This window comes from Bidens hawaiensis, unplaced genomic scaffold (genome assembly GCF_021521415.1).
Source record: "Bidens hawaiensis isolate Kalapana, Puna unplaced genomic scaffold, B.hawaiensis_p1.1 tig00035940_1, whole genome shotgun sequence".
NCBI classification, from domain to species: Eukaryota; Viridiplantae; Streptophyta; class Magnoliopsida; order Asterales; family Asteraceae; genus Bidens; species Bidens hawaiensis.
The window spans coordinates 137,407-161,747 of record NW_027496262.1 but is presented as its reverse complement, the minus strand read 5'-3'; the positions used below and the strand labels follow the sequence as shown (position 1 = coordinate 161,747).

General features: G+C 33.8%; 3 protein-coding genes across 3 annotated transcripts; 2 read left to right on the top strand and 1 right to left on the bottom strand.

The window, feature by feature from the left end:
* Nucleotides 1-344: 344 nt before the first annotated feature.
* Nucleotides 345-1,802, top strand: LOC143587983 (protein DMR6-LIKE OXYGENASE 2-like). Its single transcript, XM_077069116.1, has 3 exons — nt 345-1,093; nt 1,401-1,478; nt 1,563-1,802. The coding sequence occupies exons 1-3, from the start codon at nt 374-376 to the stop codon at nt 1,800-1,802; spliced, it is 1,038 nt and encodes a 345-aa protein (XP_076925231.1). The 5' UTR covers nt 345-373.
* A 7,632-nt stretch (nt 1,803-9,434) lies between these two features.
* Nucleotides 9,435-10,876, top strand: LOC143587982 (soluble inorganic pyrophosphatase 1-like). The gene is made up of 7 exons (XM_077069115.1): nt 9,435-9,534; nt 9,611-9,639; nt 9,823-9,888; nt 9,964-10,137; nt 10,211-10,331; nt 10,691-10,772; nt 10,834-10,876. The coding sequence occupies exons 1-7, from the start codon at nt 9,438-9,440 to the stop codon at nt 10,874-10,876; spliced, it is 612 nt and encodes a 203-aa protein (XP_076925230.1). The 5' UTR covers nt 9,435-9,437.
* A 654-nt stretch (nt 10,877-11,530) lies between these two features.
* LOC143587979 (NAC domain-containing protein 14-like) lies at nt 11,531-15,177 on the bottom strand. Its single transcript, XM_077069114.1, has 5 exons — nt 15,027-15,177; nt 13,693-13,979; nt 13,356-13,622; nt 11,922-12,392; nt 11,531-11,845 (listed from the first exon to the last, which is right to left on the bottom strand). The coding sequence occupies exons 1-5, from the start codon at nt 15,175-15,177 to the stop codon at nt 11,582-11,584; spliced, it is 1,440 nt and encodes a 479-aa protein (XP_076925229.1). The 3' UTR covers nt 11,531-11,581.
* Between the last annotated feature and the right edge of the window lie 9,164 nt (nt 15,178-24,341).

Sequence of the window (24,341 nt, the reverse complement as noted above, 5' to 3'; positions counted from 1 at the left end):
GAGTAGCTATAAAATATTTTTTGTTGACCTTTAAAAAAGACATCTTGGATATGATCATGCCGACAACAACCGACGAACCTTACATTTCTTAGTCAATCATGATTTCATCGCCCACATCACAGTAAACTAATGTCGTCACATTTAACATGCACCTTAATATGGTATGTACAGTCTGTCCATAATTAAATTTAATAAAGTTATTTATTAAATCAAAAAGGATTTATAAAGTAATAAAGCATCATTAACTTGTGATCATAAATTAAAAATTATAAAAAAAACACTAAAATTAAACTGTACATAATTCGGCTTTTATGAGGTTCCATGGCTATAAATATGTGTTCCCTTCTCATTTGTATCACACATATCTTCAACAATGGGTACCATCTCAAAAAGATTACTAGTTAGCGATCTTGTTACATCTGATAAAATCAAACAAGTCCCATCAAACTACATCCGTCCCATCTCCGACCGTCCCAATCTCCAAAATGTTGTTCATGATTCCATCCCTCTCATTGACCTTCACGATCTCTATAGTCCCGGTCGCTCTCATGTGATCGACCAGATCGGTCGAGCTTGTAGCCAATACGGCTTTTTTCAGGTGAAAAATCATAGGGTACCCGAATCCATCATATCCAACATGTTGCAGATCGCTAGAGAATTCTTTAAGCTACCAGAAGAAGAAAGGCTCAAATGTTACTCTGATGACCCAACCAAAACCACAAGATTATCCACCAGCTTCAACATACGTAGCGAGAAGGTTGCTAACTGGAGAGATTACCTAAGGCTCCATTGTTACCCGCTCCAGGATTACGTCCACGAATGGCCCACCAATCCGATGTCGTTTCGTGATCATGTGGCGGAGTATTGCATGAGTACAAGAGGGTTAGCACTCCAACTACTTGAGGCTATTTCAGAGAGCCTAGGGCTTGACAAAGACTACATTAACAAACAATTGGGGAAGCATGGTCAACATATGTGCATGAATTATTATCCGCCATGCCCTCAACCAGATTTGACTTACGGGCTGCCTGGGCACACCGATCCTAATGCCATCACCATCCTTCTTCAAGATGATCATGTCCGTGGTCTTCAAGTATGGTGTGCATGGGTTGGTTTTTGAGATTTGAAACTATTTGGTTTTGATTTTTTTGATTTTGGTTTTTTCTGTTTTACTATTTGGGCTTGAAACTCTTGAAAAAAAAAAATTAATGTTTTAAAATAATTTTGGACCTAAATGTTTTTGTTATTTAATAATTAATTGATTATTACACATTTGGGTTAAGATACTTTGTAATACTATTTATTGAATTCTTATAAAATAAACTATTAGTTTTAGTTTAGGTTCGGTTATTTCGGTCTTGGATCTGTTTTTTGGGTTTAATGTGCAACCGTATCTTCAGGTGCTGAAAAACGGACATTGGGTTCCAGTCGATCCGGTTCCAAACACTTTCATCATCAACATTGGTGATCAAATTCAGGTACACTTGTTCATCATTCATACAACTTTTTTCGTTTTTTTGTTTTATTACTTAGTTAATGTTTGTTAAAATTACAATATGTAGGTGATGAGCAACGACAAGTACAAGAGTGCCATGCACCGAGCTGTGGTGAACTGTGATAAAGAGCGAATATCTATACCTACTTTCTACTGCCCGTCACTTGATGCAACGATGGGTCCTGCTCCAGAACTCGTAACCAATGATGAGCCTGCTGTGTACAACAAGTTTGCTTATGCGGATTACTATGATACGTTTTGGGAGAGAGGGCTTGAGAAGTGCTTGGATGTGTTCAAGGCTGCTTAGTTTAATTACTCAACATCATAGATCTGCCTAACAATCTGAATAAAACCTACCATTAGATAATTTGTTAATGATCTTATGATGTTGTCTTTATTATATTTTATAAATGAACTTATTTAAATATGAGATGATTGATCAAGAATGAAGTGAATGTGATATGTTTGATATGCCTTTGATCACAAAAAGCGATCTAAAAAGGAAGAATATTAAGGAAAATGGAACTAAATACTAATTATATAAGTATAACCGTGAGTCTTGTCACACTTTACACATTAGCACATGAGCTCTTGACAATAATCATAAGATGATTACGGAAAGAATGAAAAGTAAAACTTAAAGATATATATCGAGATAAGTTTTATATCAGTTGGCTCGTATCATTTTTCCAATTAGTATAGAGTTCAGGAAAAAAACTTAACGGAGCTAAGTTTTTTTTAACGATGGTACAATGAAAACAAATAGTGTAAAAAATGTGACCGGTGAAAGCAATTTTCAGAAGTGAGTTTTTTATCAAACAACCTCAAAAAAGTAAAATTAATAAAATCCAATTTTCCAAAACAATATTGAATAAAATACTGTTATAGTTCAAAAAACAGTATGGTCTTAAAATTAATTTTAATATTATAAAAAGTTTAAATTTATAAAAATGAATAAAATAGTATTATAGTTAATATTCGTCATTTTTCAAAGTATAATATTTATTTATAACTAGCGGTATTAATCCACGCGCTGCCTTCGGTTGTATTCGGGCGTTATCGTGATTTCGGGCGAGTGTTTATGGACGTTGGCCTTATGGAGAGTTTTTCCCGGATCGAAAGACGAGTGTATCTCGATATGGTGAATTTAGCAGGTAGTCAATTTGGAGGATTCATCGACCGTTCAAAAAATTAAAAAAAATCCATGCGCCACATCAAGAATTTGTTCGTTATCGACTTGATTCGTTACGTTGCCAATGCAATACTAGGATATGCTATAAGAAAGGAAAAAAGAAAACCGTAAAATTAAAATTATGATATAATCAAAAGGCAATATGAACCTGTTTGGTCGTTTTGCACTTTGAAACGTAATAATGAAAGGGGTAAAGTTAAAATAAAAAAAGAGACAACAATGAGAAGTGTGAATAGAATTTGTAACTACACAAAAAAATCCTATAAAAATAAATTTAAAAAAATTATTACTTAAAATATAAATAAAAAAAACAAAAAAATTAAAAAAAACTAAAATGTTTCTCCCATCATTCCCGTTAAAAAAACGACGAAAAAATACAATGCTGAGATCAAAGACACAATGATGAAAATACACAATTATAACTAAAAAAAAAGACATAGTAGATCGCAAAATATAAAACAGTGTTGAGTAATATAACACAATATCAAGAAAAAGAAACAATTTAAAGTAAAAAAGACACAATCAATAACGAAAATAAACACAATAATAAACAAAAAGACATAATGATGTTTTTCATTCAACATTGTGTGTTTTTTTTAGATCGAGAAAGACGATGGAAACATTTTTGTGTTTTTACTTTTTCCGTTTTTTATTAAATTTTGAGTTATAGTTTTTTTATTAATTTTTTTGAGGTTTTTTTTTGTGTGACTACAAATACTTCTTTTTTTTTCATTTTTATCCCCTTTTATAGAATAACTTTACAAAAGTTGTGCCTTAATTGAAAAAACAAACAAACAATCAGTTAAAGTATTTAAGGAAAGTAAAACTTAAAAAAAAAGGAGAAAAGCAACCCAAAAAACCGCTAAAGAAAATTACAATTTAAATTCCTTGCACACATTCAATACACGGTTTTAAATATATATCGTTTCATGAACCCAAAAGAAAATATCACACATAATACATGCTAGTGATATCTTTTGATATATTAGGCAATATTAATTTGCATTTAATTCGGTAGATATCTTCAATAATGACAAGTTGTTTAAAATTATTTTGTCTTGGACCAGATAATAAAGTTTATCAAGATACAAACAACTCGTGAATATTTGTAATAACTGCTAATTAGTGATTTGGTAAATTTGATTACGTAGGCTTTTTTTTTCTTTTAATAAAAATTCCAGTATGATAGAACACAATTTGAATAAGTTACACATGTTTTCTTTCTTTTTATATATTTTTTTAAAAGAGGATATGCATGCATTTAATAAGGGCCATGTTATTTTAGAAAGAATAACAAAAATGAGATTGATGAGAAAAGTGGCGGAGTCAGAAAATTTATCCTATGGGTTTGATATTTTTCGGTGCTCGATTTTTTCCAGAAGTCAAAGTTTTTGGATTCGTATGTATCATGTTGTGTTAGTTTAGTCATCCAGTAAGATAAATAAAATGCGATATCATTATCATAACAAAAGTCCTCTCTTACTGGGTTAGTGATTCGTATATTTTTTTAAAGCTTTTTATATTTTATAAAGAATATTTATATCTAAAAAATCTAAACTAAAATTTTCATAATCCGTGAGTTCGAATTTTTTTAATTTTAAAATGACACTGGCTTCGCTCGCTGAAAAAGCAAAGATTCACTCGTTAATTCAATACTATAGATTATGTATAAAATCGTAAAAGATCGGGTTCGGTCAAACCCGGTGGTCAACATGTGGCTCCGCCACTGGATGAAAATGATTTGTAGAAAATAATAATAATAATAACAATAATAATAAAATTATAACTCAAAATTCAATAAAAAAACAAAAAAAGTAAAAAACACATAAATATTTTCATTGTCTTACTCGTTCTTAAAAAAACAAACAATGTCGAGAAAAAAAAATAATCGTGTCTTTTTATTTATTATTGTATTTTTTATTTAATTTCTGTTATTGATTGTGTCTTTTTTTCTTGACATTGTGTTACATTACTCAACATTGTGTTATATTTTGTTTGGTATTGTGTAATATTTTGCGATCTATGGCGTTTTTCTTTGGCTATCATTGTGTTTTTTTATTTATTTTTGTCATTGTGTCTTTTTTCTCGACATTGTGTTTTTTCGTTGGTTTTTTATTATTTTTATCTTATTATTATTTAATTTTTTAAACGGGAATTACGCGGAAAACATTTTAGTTTTTAAATTTTTTTCGTTTTTTATTTATATTTTATGTTATGATTTTTTTATATTTAAAAAAATTAAGAAATTTTTTAATTACCATAAATCATTCTCACACTTTTTATTTCTCACACTTTTTATTTGTGTCTTTTTTTATATTTTAACTTTTTCATAATAAGTAAATAATATAATTATACTTTTGTTCTTTTGTTGTCTTTATATAAAAACCTTTCGTATAAAGCAAACCAGCCCAGTTTGCATGCTGAGGTTTTTAACCCTTTCGGTTCGTCCACAAGTCCAGTTTGGGCCGGTCTGTAGCCCATTAATAGCCTTGATTGAGACTTGAGAGTAATTACCATCTAAGTTTTTCTATAAATTTGGATTTATGCTAACCAATCAATATATGTGCAATATAAGTGCAACATTATGAATTATTAATGCCAAGATTCAATACCATTGTATAAATTTTTACATAAAAATTACATTTGCCATCGTTACTCATTTTCAAACTCAATTCTTTGACCAAGTGCATATGGAATATAAATTTGGTACTCTTTATGTAAACACAAAATCAGCATGCATCCAATACCAGCCTTCATATGAAGAAAAATAAGAAACCAAACGCCAATTCATTATTGCTCAATTGGTTAGATAATAAAATAGAAACTCTATAAAATAATACATTTGGGACCACCAAAATTTATTAATTAAAAAAGTTATTAATTAATCGATAAATTAATAATTATTAATTTATATATTAATTAATATTTTATTAATTTATAGTAGAATGTTCTGACTCACCCAGAAGAAAATGTAATTGTACAGTTGTTGACTGATGAATAAATTATTGAAAGCGTTATTGGAATTAATAAAGATGATATCGATGAAGAAGATGATGAAAGTTCTACAATGGAGCCCCCTTCGCGAAACGAAGTTATTAAAGTGACAATCACATTGAACAATTTCTTGTTGAGCTATGAGAAAACAACACCAGAAGTTCTTATCACGCTAAGGAAAATTAGAGACGAGATTTAAGGGGAAATTGATTTCAACAAAAACAAAAGACAATTGAGTCATTTTTCAAGAAATTTTCATAAATCATTCATGTAATATGCTATATATAAGGAATTATTAATTTATATTTTATATGGGGTCTAAAGAAATTATAAAAAATGTATTATCTTATAATTTTAGCGAATTATTAATTTAGCACCCTATCCCCGAGTCGGGACCGACAAAAAATATTATCTTAGAGAGTTTATTAAATAATCGAGTATTAATTTATCGAGTTTCTACTGTACAATACTATTTCGGTTCCCATGGTTTTGATTTTAACTATTTTGATCAAATTGTCAAACCCTTAACAATTTGAATCATCAACTTTTAATTTGTAATAATGATTTAAGTCCAAACTGACAAACGCCATCCAACTTCTCTATTAACTCCCCCCCCACCAACACCACCATTCCTGCAGACTGATTTGGAGGCCTTACAGCCGGAAAGCGAGGCTCACATGAAGTTGTATCAATATTCGGACCTGGATCACCGGAAATGCGAGATTCGCCGGAAAGCTTCCAGATCACCGGGAATCGTGATTGAATAGCCTAAGTCGCCAAAAAGCTATTGGCTAGTTAGAACTCTTCTCTAGAAAAACGTATTTCGCCGAAAAGCCACTGCCTGAATGATCAGCCGTCTGATAAGAGCTAAATTATATAAAAATATTATAATTATTTCTTATATATTTGAGTAACTTTAGGGTTGTTTTTACCAAAAAATTCGTCTAATAGGTTTATATCAATATTTTATTGGTTTTAAGGAACAAAGAGCTAAATTGATATATTTTGATATTAATTATTTAAGATTGTCTATTTTAATGTAAATTAGAAGATTGCAAAACAATAAAAAGTCATACAAACAACAATATGTGATGTCAAAACTTTTGGGTTTTCAAACTAATTCTTTTGTTGACTTTATTTCAAATCAGTTTTACGTAATACCCATATTTCAGAATTCTCAAATTGAGGCTCGCTTATTGTCTATATCAATTTTTTGCCAGGCTTGATTTAAGAATCATATGGGCCATAATAAAGGAAATAAATTGAAAAGGCCCAAACAAGCAATATATTGTTTTTCTTTTCGGAAGTCGGTGGACTAGAAAACAAGGTGGAATGATGCTACCATTATTATATATGGATATGGGGATGGCTAGAATTATTGGAGGAGACCCCTACGCATAAGGTGAGAAAATCAGACAGAGGGGACGGCACGCAAGAGGAGAAAAAAAAGAAAGAAGGGAAGCTTTTGGTTCGAGCGGAGAGCGTTAGGGTTTAACATTTACTCATCGAAACATCATTATTATTGGGTTTCATTTTATTGTTTTCGTTATGAATTCATTATTTGAACCTATTTATTTTCTTTTGTCCTTGAGTATTGTTGTTGGTTAAACCCTCAAACTGCTTAGGTTATGATGAACTTTTGTTGACGTTGATTTTAGTTTGGATTTTGTTTTTGTTTTTGTTATGGTTTATGATTAAGTAGGAGGTTTATTGTTATTCATCCGATGCATATGTGTGTTTAGGATTATTTGGTGAGTTTTATTGTTTCACAGTTTCCTTGGTGATTGTCTGTCATATAATAAGATTCTGTTAGGTCATCTATTGTGTGTTTTTGACTAGTTTATGGTTGATTTGCAATAAAGCCATAGGAACAATATTAACAAATCAAATAGACCTAAGTGTGCTGCTAATCTAAATAGCTGAGAGGTGATAGATTATATGATAAGTCTTGGTTGTTTAAAATTGCTAGATTTAGTTCTTCGTAAGGAGTCCGTCTAGATTTGATTTTTCACCCTTGTTTATCTAGTCAAGTGAACACTTTAAACTACCTTTGATTTCCGCGTTGTAAGGTAGGATTTCTTATAGAGGTACTTGTCATAAAATAATTAGCAACCGTAAGCGAGTCTAATTAAGCTTGTGTTTTTAAGAACTTAATAGAAATCCATAGGTGTCTTCTTGAGAAGGGCCAGGGGTCCTGTTTGGGTTTTCTTTTAAGCGTCTATTTTACGATCCCAGTTCCATAACATGCATTTTCCAATTAATTGATAATTGATACATTAGGGATTCAAGCCTAGGTGGTTGCTTGTCATCATTTGAATTAAGTCTAGGTTTAAGTCGTCTTTAAATCTTAGTGATTAATTTAATATTAGTTTAATATTAGTTTTTAGTGACCCCCCCCCCCCAATAATAATAAATAAGTAGTCGTGTCTGTAGTTAAGTCTAAATATAGCTAGTTAACGTAATTTAAAGAGTCCTGTGGGTTCGATATCCTGACTTACTTAGCTGTACTAGAGTCGATCGGTTCACTTGCCGATTATTAGTTTTAGTTAAGTTAAGAGTCTAAAATTATTACTTAATGTCTAGATTAGCGTTTATTTAGTTAATAAATTAATAACTACTTTTAGCACATCACTGTCAAACGAACCTACGAAAGGAGGTGCACAACTGTGACCCCTGCCTATTTATCTTTGCCGGAAATCGTGAAAACGAAAGTGGAACCCTAGATGCCATCGCTCTCCAATGTCTTCACACCAGCGTCGACGTTTTTGTTATGAGTATTATCATTTAGTCCCTTGAGGTCCCGGGAGCCATTTGGAAGCCCTCGTTGCTGTCTGTTTTGAAGAACCACCATGCACATAGTCGGCACCATGGTTGTTTGTAAGGGTACCGGCCGTAAGGTCCCCAAATTGCTTTCCGGCTAGTGATCAGACTTAATGAAGGTGGTGATGGTGGAAGGATTTGATGGTTCTACGGTTTTAACAAGATGAAAATGATCACTTGAATAAAAGGGAAATATGGGTGGACGAAAATACCCTTTACGTGGGGCACACGTCAGGGGTTTTTTACGTAGACGTTGAATGGTGTTTGTCAGTTGGATTGAAATAGTTAGAAATTGAAACTTTAATGACTCAAATTGTTAAGGTTTTGACGATTACACCAAAATAGTTAAAATCAACAAACCACATGGATCAAAATACCCATTTTCTCCCATTTTATACATTTTTTATCCCGTCTGATTTCCTTCCATTCCAACTGTGACGATTATTAATTAGAGAGAGTACATTATTTAAGGTTTATCGTACGAATTTTTACTCTTAACTTAAAGTATTATTATTTCATTAGTTTTACTTGGTCTATAAATACCATTAGTTTAAAGAATTAGTTACATTAGTACATCATCATATATTACATCTTACAAAGTGTTCAACTTATAATGCAAAAATGAAGTGCAATTGTAAAACAAACAGATCGAATAAATCTCCTAATAATATTGTCTCCACGTAGAAATCGATTTTGACTCTCCCATGCACATCTTCCTCAAATTACCCCTTTTTAACAGCACATCCACTAATCTCTATGCATATAAATCCATCCTACTTCCTCTTCAATTAACAATATTAGTAATTCCAATCTGATCACTGATCACATATATATATAAAGGTAAGTACGTAAACATTACAATCAGAAACTGTTTTTACATATACAAATCTTGAATTTCTGATAAACTAGACGTTGGATCGATCTTAAACTGCAGGCATGGCTGGAAAAAGCGCCCCTCGCTTGAACGAAAGGATCCTGTCTTCCTTATCCAAGAGATCTGCTGCGGCTCATTCTTGGCATGATCTTGATATTGGTATGCTCATGCACCCGTGTTTTGTTTGTGATCGTATGTTTCGTTGTTAATGAATGGATTAATGCGCGCTATGTAGGTCCCGAGGCTCCCCAGGTCTTCAATGTGGTATGTGAAAATGCTTGTCTAATAGATTCGTTATTGTTTTTTCCCTTCTTTTAGAGAATATATTAGTTAATGTTTATTGATAGCATTTCCTTTGTAATTACTATTATTGCACTTTAAAAAAATAGTAAGGTTACTTGCAATACACATATAATTGACTGTTTTATTATTCTATACAAACTATAGGTTGTTGAGATCTCAAAAGGAAGCAAGGTGAAATACGAACTCGATAAGAAAACTGGTCTCATCAAGGTAAGATCGTGAATCGTTAGCCATATTGTTGTCATGGACTTGAACAAATGACTAACTTTATGATCAATTCATTAGGTTGATCGCGTGTTATATTCATCAGTGGTCTACCCTCACAACTATGGCTTCATCCCTCGAACGCTATGTGAAGATAACGACCCAATGGACGTGCTAGTCATCATGCAGGAACCCGTGGTGCCAGGATGCTTTGTCCGGGCCAAGGCCCTTGGGCTCATGCCTATGATTGATCAGGTATCAAACAAAACTCCATATTACACAACCTTATGAGATTTTAACAAATGGTAAGTTTGTTTGATCCATTTAGGGAGAGAGAGATGACAAAATCATTGCGGTTTGTGCGGACGATCCAGAATATCGTCATTTCAATGATATACAACAACTACCCCCTCATCGTCTAGCTGAAATTCGCCGGTTCTTTGAGGACTGTATCCTTATTTTTCATTATCTTAGATCATAGTGTTTTTTCTTATTTATCCTTATAGAGATGGTTATGTAATAGAGGGATAGGCTCAACATTTTCGGGTGGGGCTTTCTTTGTAAAAAAATTGCATCTTTTTTTTGTTTAGTATCCTAGCACGTGAGATCCAGCACACATTTTTCTACACGGATTCTAAAAGGCACATGATCACACGTATTAAAGTTAAAATGAGTTTAGTGAAAAGAAAACACATAAAAATTCGGGCCCTTAAATATGGGGCCCAAGTTTCAGTTTATTTTGTTTTTTACAGTCGAGCCGCATGAACTGAAAAATATGATTTCGTAAATTTTCTTGACACGTTGATAGACAAGAAGAACGAGAACAAAGAAGTTGCGGTGGACGAATTTCTACCTTCAAAAGTTGCATTTGAAGCCATTCAGCACTCCATGTAAGCTCATCTTTATGCACTAAAATGCATATAAGTTGTTAACTATTTAATGGATGTGCAGAGATCTTTACGGGGAGTACATCATGCAAACCTTGAAGAGATAGATGCATATGCTTGGGCATGGTTTTCGAATCACCACAAGATTGATCCTAATTACCAAGGGATGTCTGCCAATCAAGATGTTTTTATTATGTGTCACAATTTATGGTGAATAAAATTGATGATACAATATTAATTCATGTCAATTTATAATAAGTGTAAGTGACCTCCTTGAACTAATGAGGGGGTTTTGAATAGGTACAATGTTAATCTTACTCAAAAGTTGCATTATTTGTTTGAATAGGTGTGATATCATCAGCATTGTATATTTACAAATTTTATCAAATTTTATGAACATAATAACTCAGGATTTAAAATGGGAATTCTAGTCATGCCCTGCAATTTACTAATCAAATTATCAAACATTCATTAGGATATTATAATAAATTGACTTCATAACTCCTCTTAAATCAAATTTTATGCCAATTCAAAGGATAATTAATAGCACTAGAAATATATGATTTGGCTGGCTACTCTCTAGTTTGTAATTATGATTTTAAATTTAATCATAGATATTTCTGATATCTGAAACTTCAGGTGACCGAAGTTTCAGATATCGGGATTACAGGAGCCCAGCTCTACCAAATCACATTCTTTTCCCACCAAAGAAAGATTCATAATGATACATGCAAGTCATACACTATCACATACATGAACTTAGACGCTAATACACCGATGATCAAACAAATTTCTACAACCTCTTGACTAAATTAAAGATTGTAAATTGGGCGTTCTGTCACCCCTAAAGATATTATCATCACAAATATCACAAGAAATATGCTCATTATCTGAATCCACGGGGAATGCAAGAACTGACCGCCACAGTAAGCCTTCACCAAAATCAATGGTTGCATTTGAATCCGGCTACTAAATCCATCTTGTTTCATCTGCAATCTAGACCGTTGATTGTCTCCTTCATCACTTTCCTTTGACCAATCAGAACTTATGTCGGTGTCTTCAATATTGTCACAAACCTGAAACCAAAACATTGACCACTCGTGTAAATTTTTGACCAATGGCACAGTTTGTAATTTACTTAAACTTACTTACCTCGGACACAGTCGAACGAGTTTCATCTCCATCATCACCATTTAAAGAATCAATATGCAGACGGAGTCTTCTAGAAGCAGTGCCTTGCCCCATAACATCTTCTGGGCTTGGGTCAGTTGGGTCGGTTTTAGATTGACGGACCCGGAACTTGATATCGGGCTGGCCCATTTTAGAACTCCCGGCACCATGCACATTAGTTTGACTTCTTGACTGTTCAAAATCATTCCCCATGTTATAAAATGAACCCATATTGGGTCCTGCATATACAGGTGTTGTTTCACTTCCCATTGTTGTGGTTATTTTACTACTCGGCTTGTTAAATGAGCACTCGTTGCCGTTTTGTAAAAGTGACAACAATTCAGACAGACAAACATCCTGCTCACATGTTCCATCCTGAAAACCTAAACCCATCTCACTACCGAAATCATTTGCAAAGCGTGAATCCAGATATGCTCCTAGTTCTGCATAACCCTGCAATATTTTTTTGTAATCATAATTCACGTATTAATAATTTCCGAAAGAAGGGTGTAAACAAGCCAAGCCGGTTCATGGGCTACTCGAGATCAGCTCATTAAAATCTCGAATCAAGTCGAGGCTTAAACAAGCTCGAGCTGACTCATGTGCCAAAACAAGCCTATTTCTAAATAATAAATAAAATACGGTTTATAAAGGGTATAATTAAAATATATAAAAAATAACTAAAAAAGTATATAAATTAAGAAATAATAAACAAGCTGAACCCGAGCTCAAGCATTAAAAAACAACTAACGGGCCAAACTTGAGCTTTAAAAAGACAGCTCGAAAGTAGCCCAGCTCGATCTCTCGTAAATCAAAACGAGCAATGCTCGGGCTCAGCTCGTTTACACCATTAGATTTGCCCAAACTGTCCAAGCCTATAGCCAAGTCATTTGGCTACTCAAGATCGGCCTGCTAAAAGCTCTAATCGAGCTGAGCTTAAACAAGCTCAAGCCTAAGCACAAGCCCAAATTTAAGCTTGTTCAATAAACGAGCCCGAGCTTCACTTATCGAGCTCAAGCTGCTTACAAGCCTAAACGAGCCTATTATTATATAACTCTTATAACTTCTATGATGTAAATAATTATGATAGAGATAACTAAATAATATATATTATGCATAAAAACTATAACAAAGTATATATAGAAAGGAATTATATGCTATAAGCTAATTAACATATAATAAATGAGCTGAGCTTGAGCTTGAGCTTGAGCTTGAAAAACTCCTCCTGAGCCGCTCTAGAGCTTTAAAAACAGTGTTTGAAATGCGCCGAGCTCAAGCGCATACAAGCTCAGGCTCAACTTGGCTTGTTTACACCCCTAGCTGTACTACAAAACGGGTCATTCCAACCCAACCCAATCTTACTACCTCTACTCTCTAGGACTCGTTATAACATAATTATGTTAAAACTAATATCACCTTTTCGGCTGGTTCCTTTTCAGCAGATTTATGTGGATCCAAAACCCGGTTTTCAAAAGAAAGAACCGGATTACTGAGCAAATTATGAGCAGTGTCAGTCAACCACGTCTCCGTTCCATCTGTTTGCACATTATGCAGTGATGCATTATCATCAGGTGATGATTTATGTGTGGTAGGAGATAAACTCGATGGTTCCGCATCATCATATTTTGACGCATCGGCGATTTCTTCAGATTTTTTAAATAAACGACACAGAACATACGCTGCCTGCATCACATAACGGATAAGTTTTCATCTAATAGTCGCTACCACTACAACAAAACATAGTAACAATTACCTGACCGGGGTTGGTACCATCAAGATCTTTGTCAGTGGCCCGATACTCATGCATAATCCAATGCGTTCGCTCACCCTTTGGAGCCCGACCCCTGTAGAAAACCAGAGTCTTTTTCATACCAATTATTCGAGCAGGCCGACCCCGAGACTTTATAGTCCTATCCTTCCCTGTAGCCTTCCAGTAACCAGCACCCGTTGCTCGGTTCGATCGGTGCCCGTTAGGATACTTCCTATCCCGAGGACAAAAGAAAAACCACTCCGGATCATCTGTTTTTATAACTGATTGATCTACAATTGCAAATAAACCATATCAAATATAATAAAGCATGTGATTAGGCCTGTAAACAAAGCAAACATCAATGAACTGTTCGGTTGGAAGTTCGTTTATTTAATAAACGAACAAGAACAATTTTTTTTTGCTCATTCAATTAAGAAAACAAACATCAACACACATTTTGTTCGTTCATTTATGTTTGTAAATGGCCGTTTATGGTTAATTATGTTCCTTTTTCTTCGTTTATGCTTGTTCAATAATGTTCATTTAAGTTTGTTTGTGTCTGTTTACTTTCGTAAACTGTTCGTTTAGCTTTTAAACGAATGAACACAAATAGTGTTGGAAAAATCGGGACTAGTCAGCGATTAATCGCTAGTTGGCCGGTGACTAATAAATTCTGGGTAATCGGCGAGAAAATCAGCAGTGGACCTAATTGGTCCTAGCCAGACCTAGTTGTAACAAGTCGGGCCTATTTGGCCTTTAATTCCGGTTGGTTTCTGGCCAATTTTCGGCAACTACAGCAGCTTCCGGCAATTTTTGGAAATTGCGTATATATGTACATAAAAATGTGTGTATATATATAAATTACATATAAAAATGTGTATATACATAAAAATTAAATATATTAAACTGAAAATTATATATAAAAATTCCTATCTGACTAATCCCAATTAATTCGGATTAATCGGTAGTCCTTACCCCACCGCCCAACTAGCAGGTTCTACAACACCGTCGAACATGTTCACTTTCCTAATTAACAAAAGAAATAGTTCAATCAAATGTTCGTGTTCAGTTAAAGTTTAATGAAGAAACACGAGCATGCCCTCGTTGGTGATGAATCATGAACATAGGTATATAATAATATTCAATTGATTCCTATAGTCCAAATTGGGGCAAAATCTGAAAGTAAATAAACTCACCCCCAATTATTCATACGCATAAATTCGAGAATCTAGATCGGGTGTCACAGTCAAAAATACACATTTAAAACAACAGCTACAAAAACAAACATTTAATAAACATAAACATAAACATAAAGATAATATCAACCCAAAACCAACCGGGTAAGTCCCAAGGCTCCATCTTGCAGACATCAACTTCAGGAATGATGTGGACTTCAGAATGATGGCCGTTTATTTTCTGACGGAGGTAGAAGTTGATGAGCTCTTCGTCGGTTGGACGGAAACGGAAACCTAACGGCAGGGCTTCCATGGCTAATAGCAATAGAATGGAATGCAGCAAACCCTAGTAGTGCTTGGTAGCAAAAATGAAAGAAAGAAAAAGATGCAAGGAAAAAGGTGGTTGCTTTTCAAACTTGTTAGGCTTCTTTATGAAGTAACCATGGTTGAAACTAAATATCAATAATTGTTTAATTGTTCATGGTTTATTTTTTGTGTAACTTCTTTATTTAATACCGAGAGCCTTCTCGTGTGTGTGCTCTAACCATTTATTTCTTATTTATAAATACTTATTTTTTATTTTTCAATTTGTACAATCACGGTCTTTTAGATTGAGATTCCTCTAAATTGTTGGAAATCAAAACCCAAAATTTCAACTAAGTTCGACTATTTCTCCGCTTTATTATAATAATAATTCTTGACACTCCAATTACATAAAACCTACTAATCTATTTATACTAATACTCTAACTTAGAAAATAAGAAAACTTATTCTAAGAAACCAAATAACTCATATTATTCTTACCATTCTATATAAACTTACTAAAATACTTTCACTTATACCCTTGAGCTTTCTCAATAACTCATTTCAGGATTAACTTTAATATATATATATAGAGAGAGAGGGAGTGAGGTTAGAGCATTCACATCCCTTTTTCCTATCTCCAATTCTATAATTACAATAAAAATCACTACATTTTTTCTTTGCGTTTCAATTAAATAGTATTTTTTATACTTTGATCTTTACATTTTCTCTCTCATCTATTCATAAAATGACAATCACTTACAAAATATATTAAAAAACTTATAGGATGGAACACAAACTTTTCAAATATAAAGAAAAATCACTGCATTCCACCCTACTAACAACACCCTACACCACTCCCAACTAAAAACCTGCCCACAATCACAACTTGATGATCTCTTGAACCTGCTCATTGAGGTTCATATTGCGAATGAAGATGATGGTTGGATTTGGTCTCTAAATAATAACAAAGAATTTTCTATTAAGGATCTTAGAAAGCATATTGACAAAGCCTCCCTTCCTTCTAGTTCTTCAAACTCACTCCCTACTCGATGAAATTCTTTTGTTCCAAAAAAGTGAATATTAAGGTTTGGAGGGTGCTTCGGGACCGATTTCCCACCAAATGGAATCTCAGTCATCGTGCATTCAATATTCAATCTATCTTTTGTCCCTTTTGTAGTATGAAGGTTGAGGACGACGATCATGCTTTTGGTTCGTGTGAAGTCGCTTCTAGGGCGTGGGGCTTGATTTTGGCCTGGTTGGACATTGATTTTCTAGTGGCGGTACAACCTAAAACATTTGATGGAGTTGTTTGATGGTATGAGGATAACGCTAAGAAGAAAAGGCTTATTGAGGCAGTCGTTTTCTCCATATGGGGGGTGCTTTGGAGATATAGGAACACATCCATCTTTCAACCATCCAAGCTAAGGAACAGAGAGATTTTTGACTCTATTTTATATTATTCGTATTTATGGTATGCTCATAGGAACCGTAAAATTTTATTTTCTTGGGACGAGTGGTTAAAAACCCTCTCCTCTTAATGTAAGTTGTTTGTTTTGTTTTCGGCTTCTTGCCGAATTCAACATTTTTTAATATAATCTCTGCCTTTCAAAACAAAATAATAATAAAAAACTCTGCTCACAAAATAAGATGGATAGGATGTGAACGCTCTTAGTATTGCTTTAATTTTTCTTTACTATAGAGATTCAAATAGATAGAGATTTAAGTGTTCTCTTTATTCCATACTCTATATGAGAAAATATAAGTTTGGAGGTTACAATATGAATGCTTTGAGTAATTATAGTTTCGTAATTTGGAATTATATCAACTTTCATTATTTTTTCATTAATTATTATATATAACAATTATAAGCTTTGGTGCCGCTAAGTGTCGATTGGGTCGCTTGACGATACCGTATTGATCCTTGAATTTTGTCTTTTTTTGGTTCAGTTCTGGTACCGTGCCAAACATAATGGAAACTGAACAAATTCGCGTAGACTCACTGCATTTTGTTTTAATTTCGGTTGTTACACCAATGTGACGGAAATTAGCTGAATTTGCGTAGACTCGTCGTGTCAATTCAGGATCAGCAATGCTCAGATCTTCCCAACACCTAAGTGTTACCGACTGACGTCACTCAATTGATCCACCTCAAATTTTATATGATTTTGTTTTATTTTTGGCTTTTAGTTCCGGTATTATATAACGCACTTAACCGAAACCGACCGAATTTGAGTCAACTTACCGTCACAACGCCCGGAACCGACAACATTTGGGTTTATCATCGCCCGAGTTTTACCAACGTTGCGCCGGGTATAACACTAGTTGTTTTACAATTTGTGCAAGTCATTATTTATAACCGTTAATTGAAATTAACCCAGAACAGGACCACCACCGAACTAAATGGATTGAAAACCGCGATTGACTGACGATTGTAGCTAAGGTTATTTGATTAATTGATTAATCGGTTATGGTTACATGTGTCCCCTAACCCAAAGATAACCGAACTAAAGTGAAAATGTTCAAGACATGCTTAAGTCAAAATGAATATATGTATATATGACTATAAGTGGATGAGGTGTGTGTGCTATGTTGTAACGAAAAACATTGAGAAATTAGCATATGTTTAGACCGAGTAGCTTCAATCATGTTTGATGTCACAAATTCTTTTTTTCATGAACATTTAGTTCAAATGTTTGTTCAAACTTGGTTGTGTTAATGAGCTTAAATTAACCAAAACCGAACCATAACTAAGTTTTATAACCAATTAACCAAAACCAAAGTTTGTTTTATGATTATGATCAAGGAAATCATATAACCATAGCTAATGGTTATGGAAGGTTAAGGGTAAAAACTGAACCAAAACACGATTTGCACACCCCTAAACCATGAATGTGCAAAACACACGTATGATGATTATTTCATTTCCATTTCATATTTATTAATATAACTAGGTGACTTATCTGGCGCGTTTCGCCGGACTAGTGATGCTTGGCTATTTATATGCCAACACAAATTCGGTCGGCATCAGGTTATGTATCCGGAACTAAGCAAAATAAAATTAATTCGTCAACACACAGATACATCAAATTAATATATTTAAAGAAAAAAAAACATGTCGAGACAGAGAATCAACGTGAATATGGTATATTAGCGACCCTCGTATAGCTTATGATACGAAAAATAACATACTTAAAACAACGTTTATGTGATCAGTAAAACATGAACGCCGCGACAACGAATCGGCGCGAATTCGATGGGTATCGAATATGTTCGTTCTGGTATTGAAAATAAACCTAAATAATAATTTTGACAAATTAACATTTTTAAACCAAAAAACAAATAAAATAATAATAAAAAAACAAAAAAGATATTAAAAGAAAGTCTCCACATGACAAAAAAAAAATTGACAAAAGAAACATTTAGAGGTGGAATTTGAACTTGTACACTCCTTTTCACAATCTCTTTTCCTAAGCTCTGACAAACATATCAACAAACACCATACCAAGTTATCACAATTGATAAATTATCAAAATGATTTACATAAAAATAAAACTAAATTGATAAAATATTAAAAAAAATCTTTGTGACCCCAAACTTTTTAAATACACTAATTAGATAATTTGGGGGCACTTTGCTTTAAGTAAAAAGGGAGGGGTCAAATAAGTTTAACAAGTTAAAAATGGCCGAAGTGTATTTAAATAAATAAATAGGAAATCAAAACCTAAAACTAACCTTATATACGTTTTAACCCGAATCAAGCTTTTGCATCGAATATTATAAATCAAATATATTAAATTTACATGGTAAAGCCATTAAATAAAATGGTGACAAATATGTATCATTCGTAAATTTTATAATTTGGTACACAAATTTTCATCAATAGTAATCTCATTTTGCTCATCATCATCATCTAAAGAAGTATATGCTTTCATCATTTGTGGTGAAAGCGTTTCTTTGTTAATTGAAAACTGAAAGGCCGAACATACTTAATGCAATTTTAGATTATAAAAGGCTTAAAACCCGCGTGTTACGCTAGGTGAGGATAAGTTCGGTTACAACAACTATGATCTAGAATGTAACCTAACTGATCTTCTAAAGCCCAATATGTAGCTTTGAGCAAAGTGCTCATTAAATTAAAAAAAATAAAAAAAGAAGAAAATAAAATCAATCGACTTAGATCTATAGATTATCACAGCCATTACAAAACAAAGAGACTCAGAGACACAATTCTTCATTGCCGTTGTCAACAAAGTATGACTTAGTGCAGCCACGACTGCAACAAGGTTGCCATGCCAAGTAGTTGACTACCATCATTGCCGACTAATAAAGATAACCGAATTTTGTCATGTCACGATCAGCCACATACAATACCAAAGCAAACACCACAAAACAATAATTTCTAACGCAGTTAAGCATTAAACATTTTGCATTTAGGGCTAACCCAGTTCAGAAGATCAGATAGAAAACAACCAAATTACACATTTCATATTTAGGACTGACCCATTTCTTAAGATTAGATAGAATACAACCAAATCAAATATTGGGTTTCTGCTAGGGTGGGTTTTCACTGCCACCGGACCATCGCCGCATTAGTCACCATCACCTAGACAACATGTTGGTGCCTTAGAAGTCTATACAAGCATACTAAAAACCCATAAACTAAACTTGATAGAACTAAAAAATTTTAGAATTCTCAACAAAATGAAATGAAACTGCTTACAACAATAAAAAGCAACAAACAACAAACGTTAAACAGATTAAAAGTATCGCATATTATATAATTCTTAGATTATAACAACAATTATATAGGCCCAAAAACTATACTTAAAGTCTAACTCAACTATAAACCCATGTAATTACAAAACAAGCCCCCAACAACAAGCCCATATAAATATACAAAAACCAAACAAATTAAACTTCAACTCCAACTCCAACTCCAACTCCAACTATAAACATAACTTAATTTATTGATTCATGTAACATCCGCATTCTGAAAGTAATGTATAGCACAAGTTCTTACTATTAACTGTGTGTCGTTAGTTTAATTGTGTGCGTGTTTATATTTGGAAAAGGACTGGGGTTGGTATGGGAAATGGGTGGTGGGGCTCATAGCCCCCTATATAAGGCCATTCCCCACATCCTTTCACCATTTCTTTCCCACCACACACACACACACTAGAACACACACTTTCTCTTTAAACCCGAATCCAAATCCGTGCTAAAAAGAAGGAAGAATCTCGTGTATAAACATCATACAACAACAAGAAACCACCAAGATCCTCGAGTGGTCCAGATCTGAACCCGAACCCAAGAGCAAAAAGGTGAGTTCGGCAAAAAGGTTACGTTTTGTGGTTAAGTTTGACATGCAAACTGATAGAACGATAGATCGGGTTGTAGAGCGTAAGAAAAACATAAACTTGGTAAGTTATAACCTCACGGGGGTGTTATAGGACAAAAGATGATGTTCAGACCATGAAAAACACGGGTATACAAAGTTGGTACGACTCGAAACCCATAAAAAGAGTAGAATCGGGTCCTAAGGTAGAGTCTCGGAGGAAAATGGCCTTAAAATGGTAAAAATAAAGTAAAAAGGGGGTTTTCGCATGAAAAAGGGCTTCGCATCGCATGCCATGCGAAATCCAAAAACTCGCATCGCACGCCATGCGAAGCGAAATAAGCATGCGAAGCGAAATGGCCATGTGAAGCGAAATGGCCATGCGAAGCGAAATAAGCATGCGAAGCGAAATGGCCATGCGAAGCGAAATGGACATGCGAAGTGAAACCTTCCCATGCGAAGCGAAACCTTCCCATGCGAAATGGCCATGCAAAATTTCATGAAACCCATTTTCTGATGCGTTTTTGATAAAGGACCTATTAATGGAAATAAAATTTTTCTGAGCTGACCTGCCAGCTCAACCCTAGCCAGGGGCTCTGCCCCTTGGACCCTGCTAGGGGCTGCCGCCCGTAGACCCCGCTACCAGGGGCGCTGCCCCCGGACCTCCGTTAGTTGAGGGTTTCATTAGCATAGATGTATGAGATAGTAGTAATAGATAATTGACACTTGTAATGTGTTGCACAGTTAGCTGTGCACAGCTAAGGAAGGGCATTATCATTAACGCGCGAGATAAATCGGCTTCAGGTGAATTCTAGCCCCCCTTTATCTGTTATGTTTTCGGGGCTGTGTGCATACTCCTATGTGATAGTGAATACATTTACTTAATCGATAAGTGTATGATACGTGTATGACTATGTATTGAATGTTATTACTATATGATGATTGTATGAATGGGCATGTATATATATATTATATACATAAGACAGGTAAAGTATGAACGTGTAACATTCGTTACTTTTCAAACCCGAAAACCTGACCCGTTTTGAATTTTCGGATTTTTTTTCAAGTATTTAAATCGACGTCTTTATGTTCATCAACGTTTGATGTTCAATGTTCGTTCAATGGTTAGTACTTTATTCGTTTATGAAAATCCCGAGTTTATCGTTAACCGAGCCTTACGAATTATGACATTCGTCAATTTTCGATTCGTATTCGTATTTGTGAACCCGACCCGTTGGGTCGTTTTGATGTATTATCATTATTATTCATCATAAATAAAGTATTCCCGACATTTAATATTCAACGTTTGTTCATTTATTACTATGTTCAATTTATTTATGAAATCCCGAACTTTATCGTTAATCGAGCCGTACGGGTTACACGCGAAATCCTAAGTATAAAACGTAAAGTTTAACTCCTCAAAGTTTAGGGTTAAAAATGAAAGTTTAAATAATAAACTTCAAACTTAATAGATTCTAAAACTTCAAGGTTTAAAGTGTAAATTCTATTTAATATATAATATAATATATAAATTAAACCAACCCATCTGCCGCACCCCCCACGTTTTTTCCGGCGAGCCTCCGGCCACCGGAATCCAGCGCCGGAGGTGGCCGCCACCCCCTTAAACGCGTTTTCTTTTAAAATTAAATTATATGAAATCAATAATCTTCGATATAATATCTTAACCAACTCGTTAATTGTGATATAACAACCTTTGGCCGTGTTTAAACCCGCGATTTGTGTCTGTAATGGTCGCCGGAAAATCCGGAAATCAAATTAATGATATAAACGCGTATACGCTCCAATTGAGTGTATAAATAGAGGCTTAGGACTCATTACAACTCGCTCACACTTCTTTCCCTCTCTATTACACTCTATAATCTTCATACTAATCCGGTAAAGGTTCGGCTCCGGCGACTTGTCGTTCTCCGTCAATCCAAAACCCTATATGGTAATTGATATATGTTTATTAACGTCGTTGAGTCAATAAACAAAAACCCTAAACTAGTTTAAACAAACAACAAACAGAAACCGAGATTGAAACTCTAGGGTTTCATTGAAGAAGATGAAGTTGAATTCCTATTTATATATAACTAATTTCTTTTCTAAACTGAATAGTTCTCTTGGTTCAACTGGTTAAACTTGTTACGTTCCAAACAACAGACCCGGGTTTAACCCGGGTCACGCGTTATGTTTCCTTTTTTTATAACCTGCTACTGTTATTATTTTATTATTATTAAAAATCAATAGAAACAAATATTATATATATATATATAAAACCAAACCATAAACGAATATGCAGTCTAGAGCAGTTGTTTAACACACTGATATTATAACATCAAGACCCGGTTCGAAGCCCGGGTCAGTCACATATTTTTTTATTATTTAATTTCAATTTATTAATATTAATTAACCATTTTAACCAATTTAAAAATCAAAATAAATTTATAAAAACCTTTTTAAATTAAATAAAAATTATGTAAATTAACTATAAAGTATATCTCACCATTTTCCATTTAAAAACCAAGTTTCTCGTTTTCGTAAACCGTTATTAAAAATCATTTATTAAACGTAACGTAAACTTTAATTTTATAAAAATCGTTTCGTTAAAGCAACAATATTATTTACGACTTATAAACAATATTTCAAGCTTTTCAAACGTGTAAACTCCATATTCTCGCCCTTAAAATACTTATATTGTATATATAACCGATTTGCCGTTAAAGCATAAATAATAATATTATAATAAAAAATATAAAAATAATATAACATAATTCCTTACAAGTTATACAATAAACAATCTCGTACGATTATCAATTAAGTCTCGTTTTTACTCAATTTAGTTAGCACAGATCGCTTGCTTTGGCTTTCGTGACGTGTTCAATTGTTTACCATTTTCAAACGCTTTCGAGTTCTCCTTTGTATCTCATATCCTAAGGTGAGTTTCTCACAACCCCTTTTTAAACGTTTTCATATTTTGGGGTGGCATATGTATCTTATTACAAATTCAATGTATTACGATTTCGCTTACAAACTACAATTCACTATATGGACTTGTGTGTTACTTGATTTACTTGCTCGAATTTACTTGCCCGTGGTAGCCTCAATAAGTATGATCATACGCCCCCCTTTACACTCTGGTCCATTTGTATCGAGTGGAAAAGGGTCTCATTATCCGAGTACGTTGGTTGCTACCAACTGGAAAGGACCTTACTTGCGCGATTACCCGAGTACGTTGGTTGATACCAACTGGAAAGGACTTTACTTGCTCGTTTATCACTTGTCCATGAATTGTATGATTTTTATGTATGTATATAAAACTGTGGGAACTCACCAACTATGTTCATAGCTGACTTTATTTTATACATATGTTACAGGTATAAAGATACGAGGATGAAAGTTAGAAGACATATAGCATGCCTATAGGATATTCAAAGAACAACTTATCATTTATTTTATTGTTTTAACTTGTATTATTTGATAAACTTATGTTACATGATGATTTAAATGAAATAATGTTATTATGGTCACCTAATAGTGTCACGTGTGTTTGAGCAATCTGTACGTCACACTCAGGCGTTTCAGCTTTAGCCGGGGTGTTACAGCACGTATGATAAAATGTATGGATGATCGACGAGACAGGTATAGATGTATGGTTAATCGAGACAGAAGGGACCAGACCTTTATAATATCTGAGATGATAGGGACCAGACCCTTATAATATCTGAGATGATAGGGACCAGACCCTCATAATATCTGTGATGATAGGGACCAGGCCCTTATAATATCTGAGATATTAGGGACCAGACCCTTACAATATCTGTGATGTTTTAGAT

Coding starts and splice junctions, on each gene's coding strand:
- LOC143587982 (XM_077069115.1), top strand. CDS start 9,438: ATGGCTGGAAAAAGCGCCCCTCGCTTGAACGAAAGGATCCTGTCTTCC. Junction 10,138..10,210: donor TCATGCCTATGATTGATCAG/GTATCAAACAAA, acceptor TGATCCATTTAG/GGAGAGAGAGATGACAAAAT. Junction 10,773..10,833: donor GAAGCCATTCAGCACTCCAT/GTAAGCTCATCT, acceptor ATGGATGTGCAG/AGATCTTTACGGGGAGTACA.
- LOC143587979 (XM_077069114.1), bottom strand. CDS start 15,177: ATGGAAGCCCTGCCGTTAGGTTTCCGTTTCCGTCCAACCGACGAAGAG. Junction 13,623..13,692: donor ATGGTACCAACCCCGGTCAG/GTAATTGTTACT, acceptor TATGTGATGCAG/GCAGCGTATGTTCTGTGTCG. Junction 11,846..11,921: donor CTCGTTCGACTGTGTCCGAG/GTAAGTAAGTTT, acceptor TTTTGGTTTCAG/GTTTGTGACAATATTGAAGA.
- LOC143587983 (XM_077069116.1), top strand. CDS start 374: ATGGGTACCATCTCAAAAAGATTACTAGTTAGCGATCTTGTTACATCT. Junction 1,094..1,400: donor ATCATGTCCGTGGTCTTCAA/GTATGGTGTGCA, acceptor CCGTATCTTCAG/GTGCTGAAAAACGGACATTG. Junction 1,479..1,562: donor ACATTGGTGATCAAATTCAG/GTACACTTGTTC, acceptor TACAATATGTAG/GTGATGAGCAACGACAAGTA.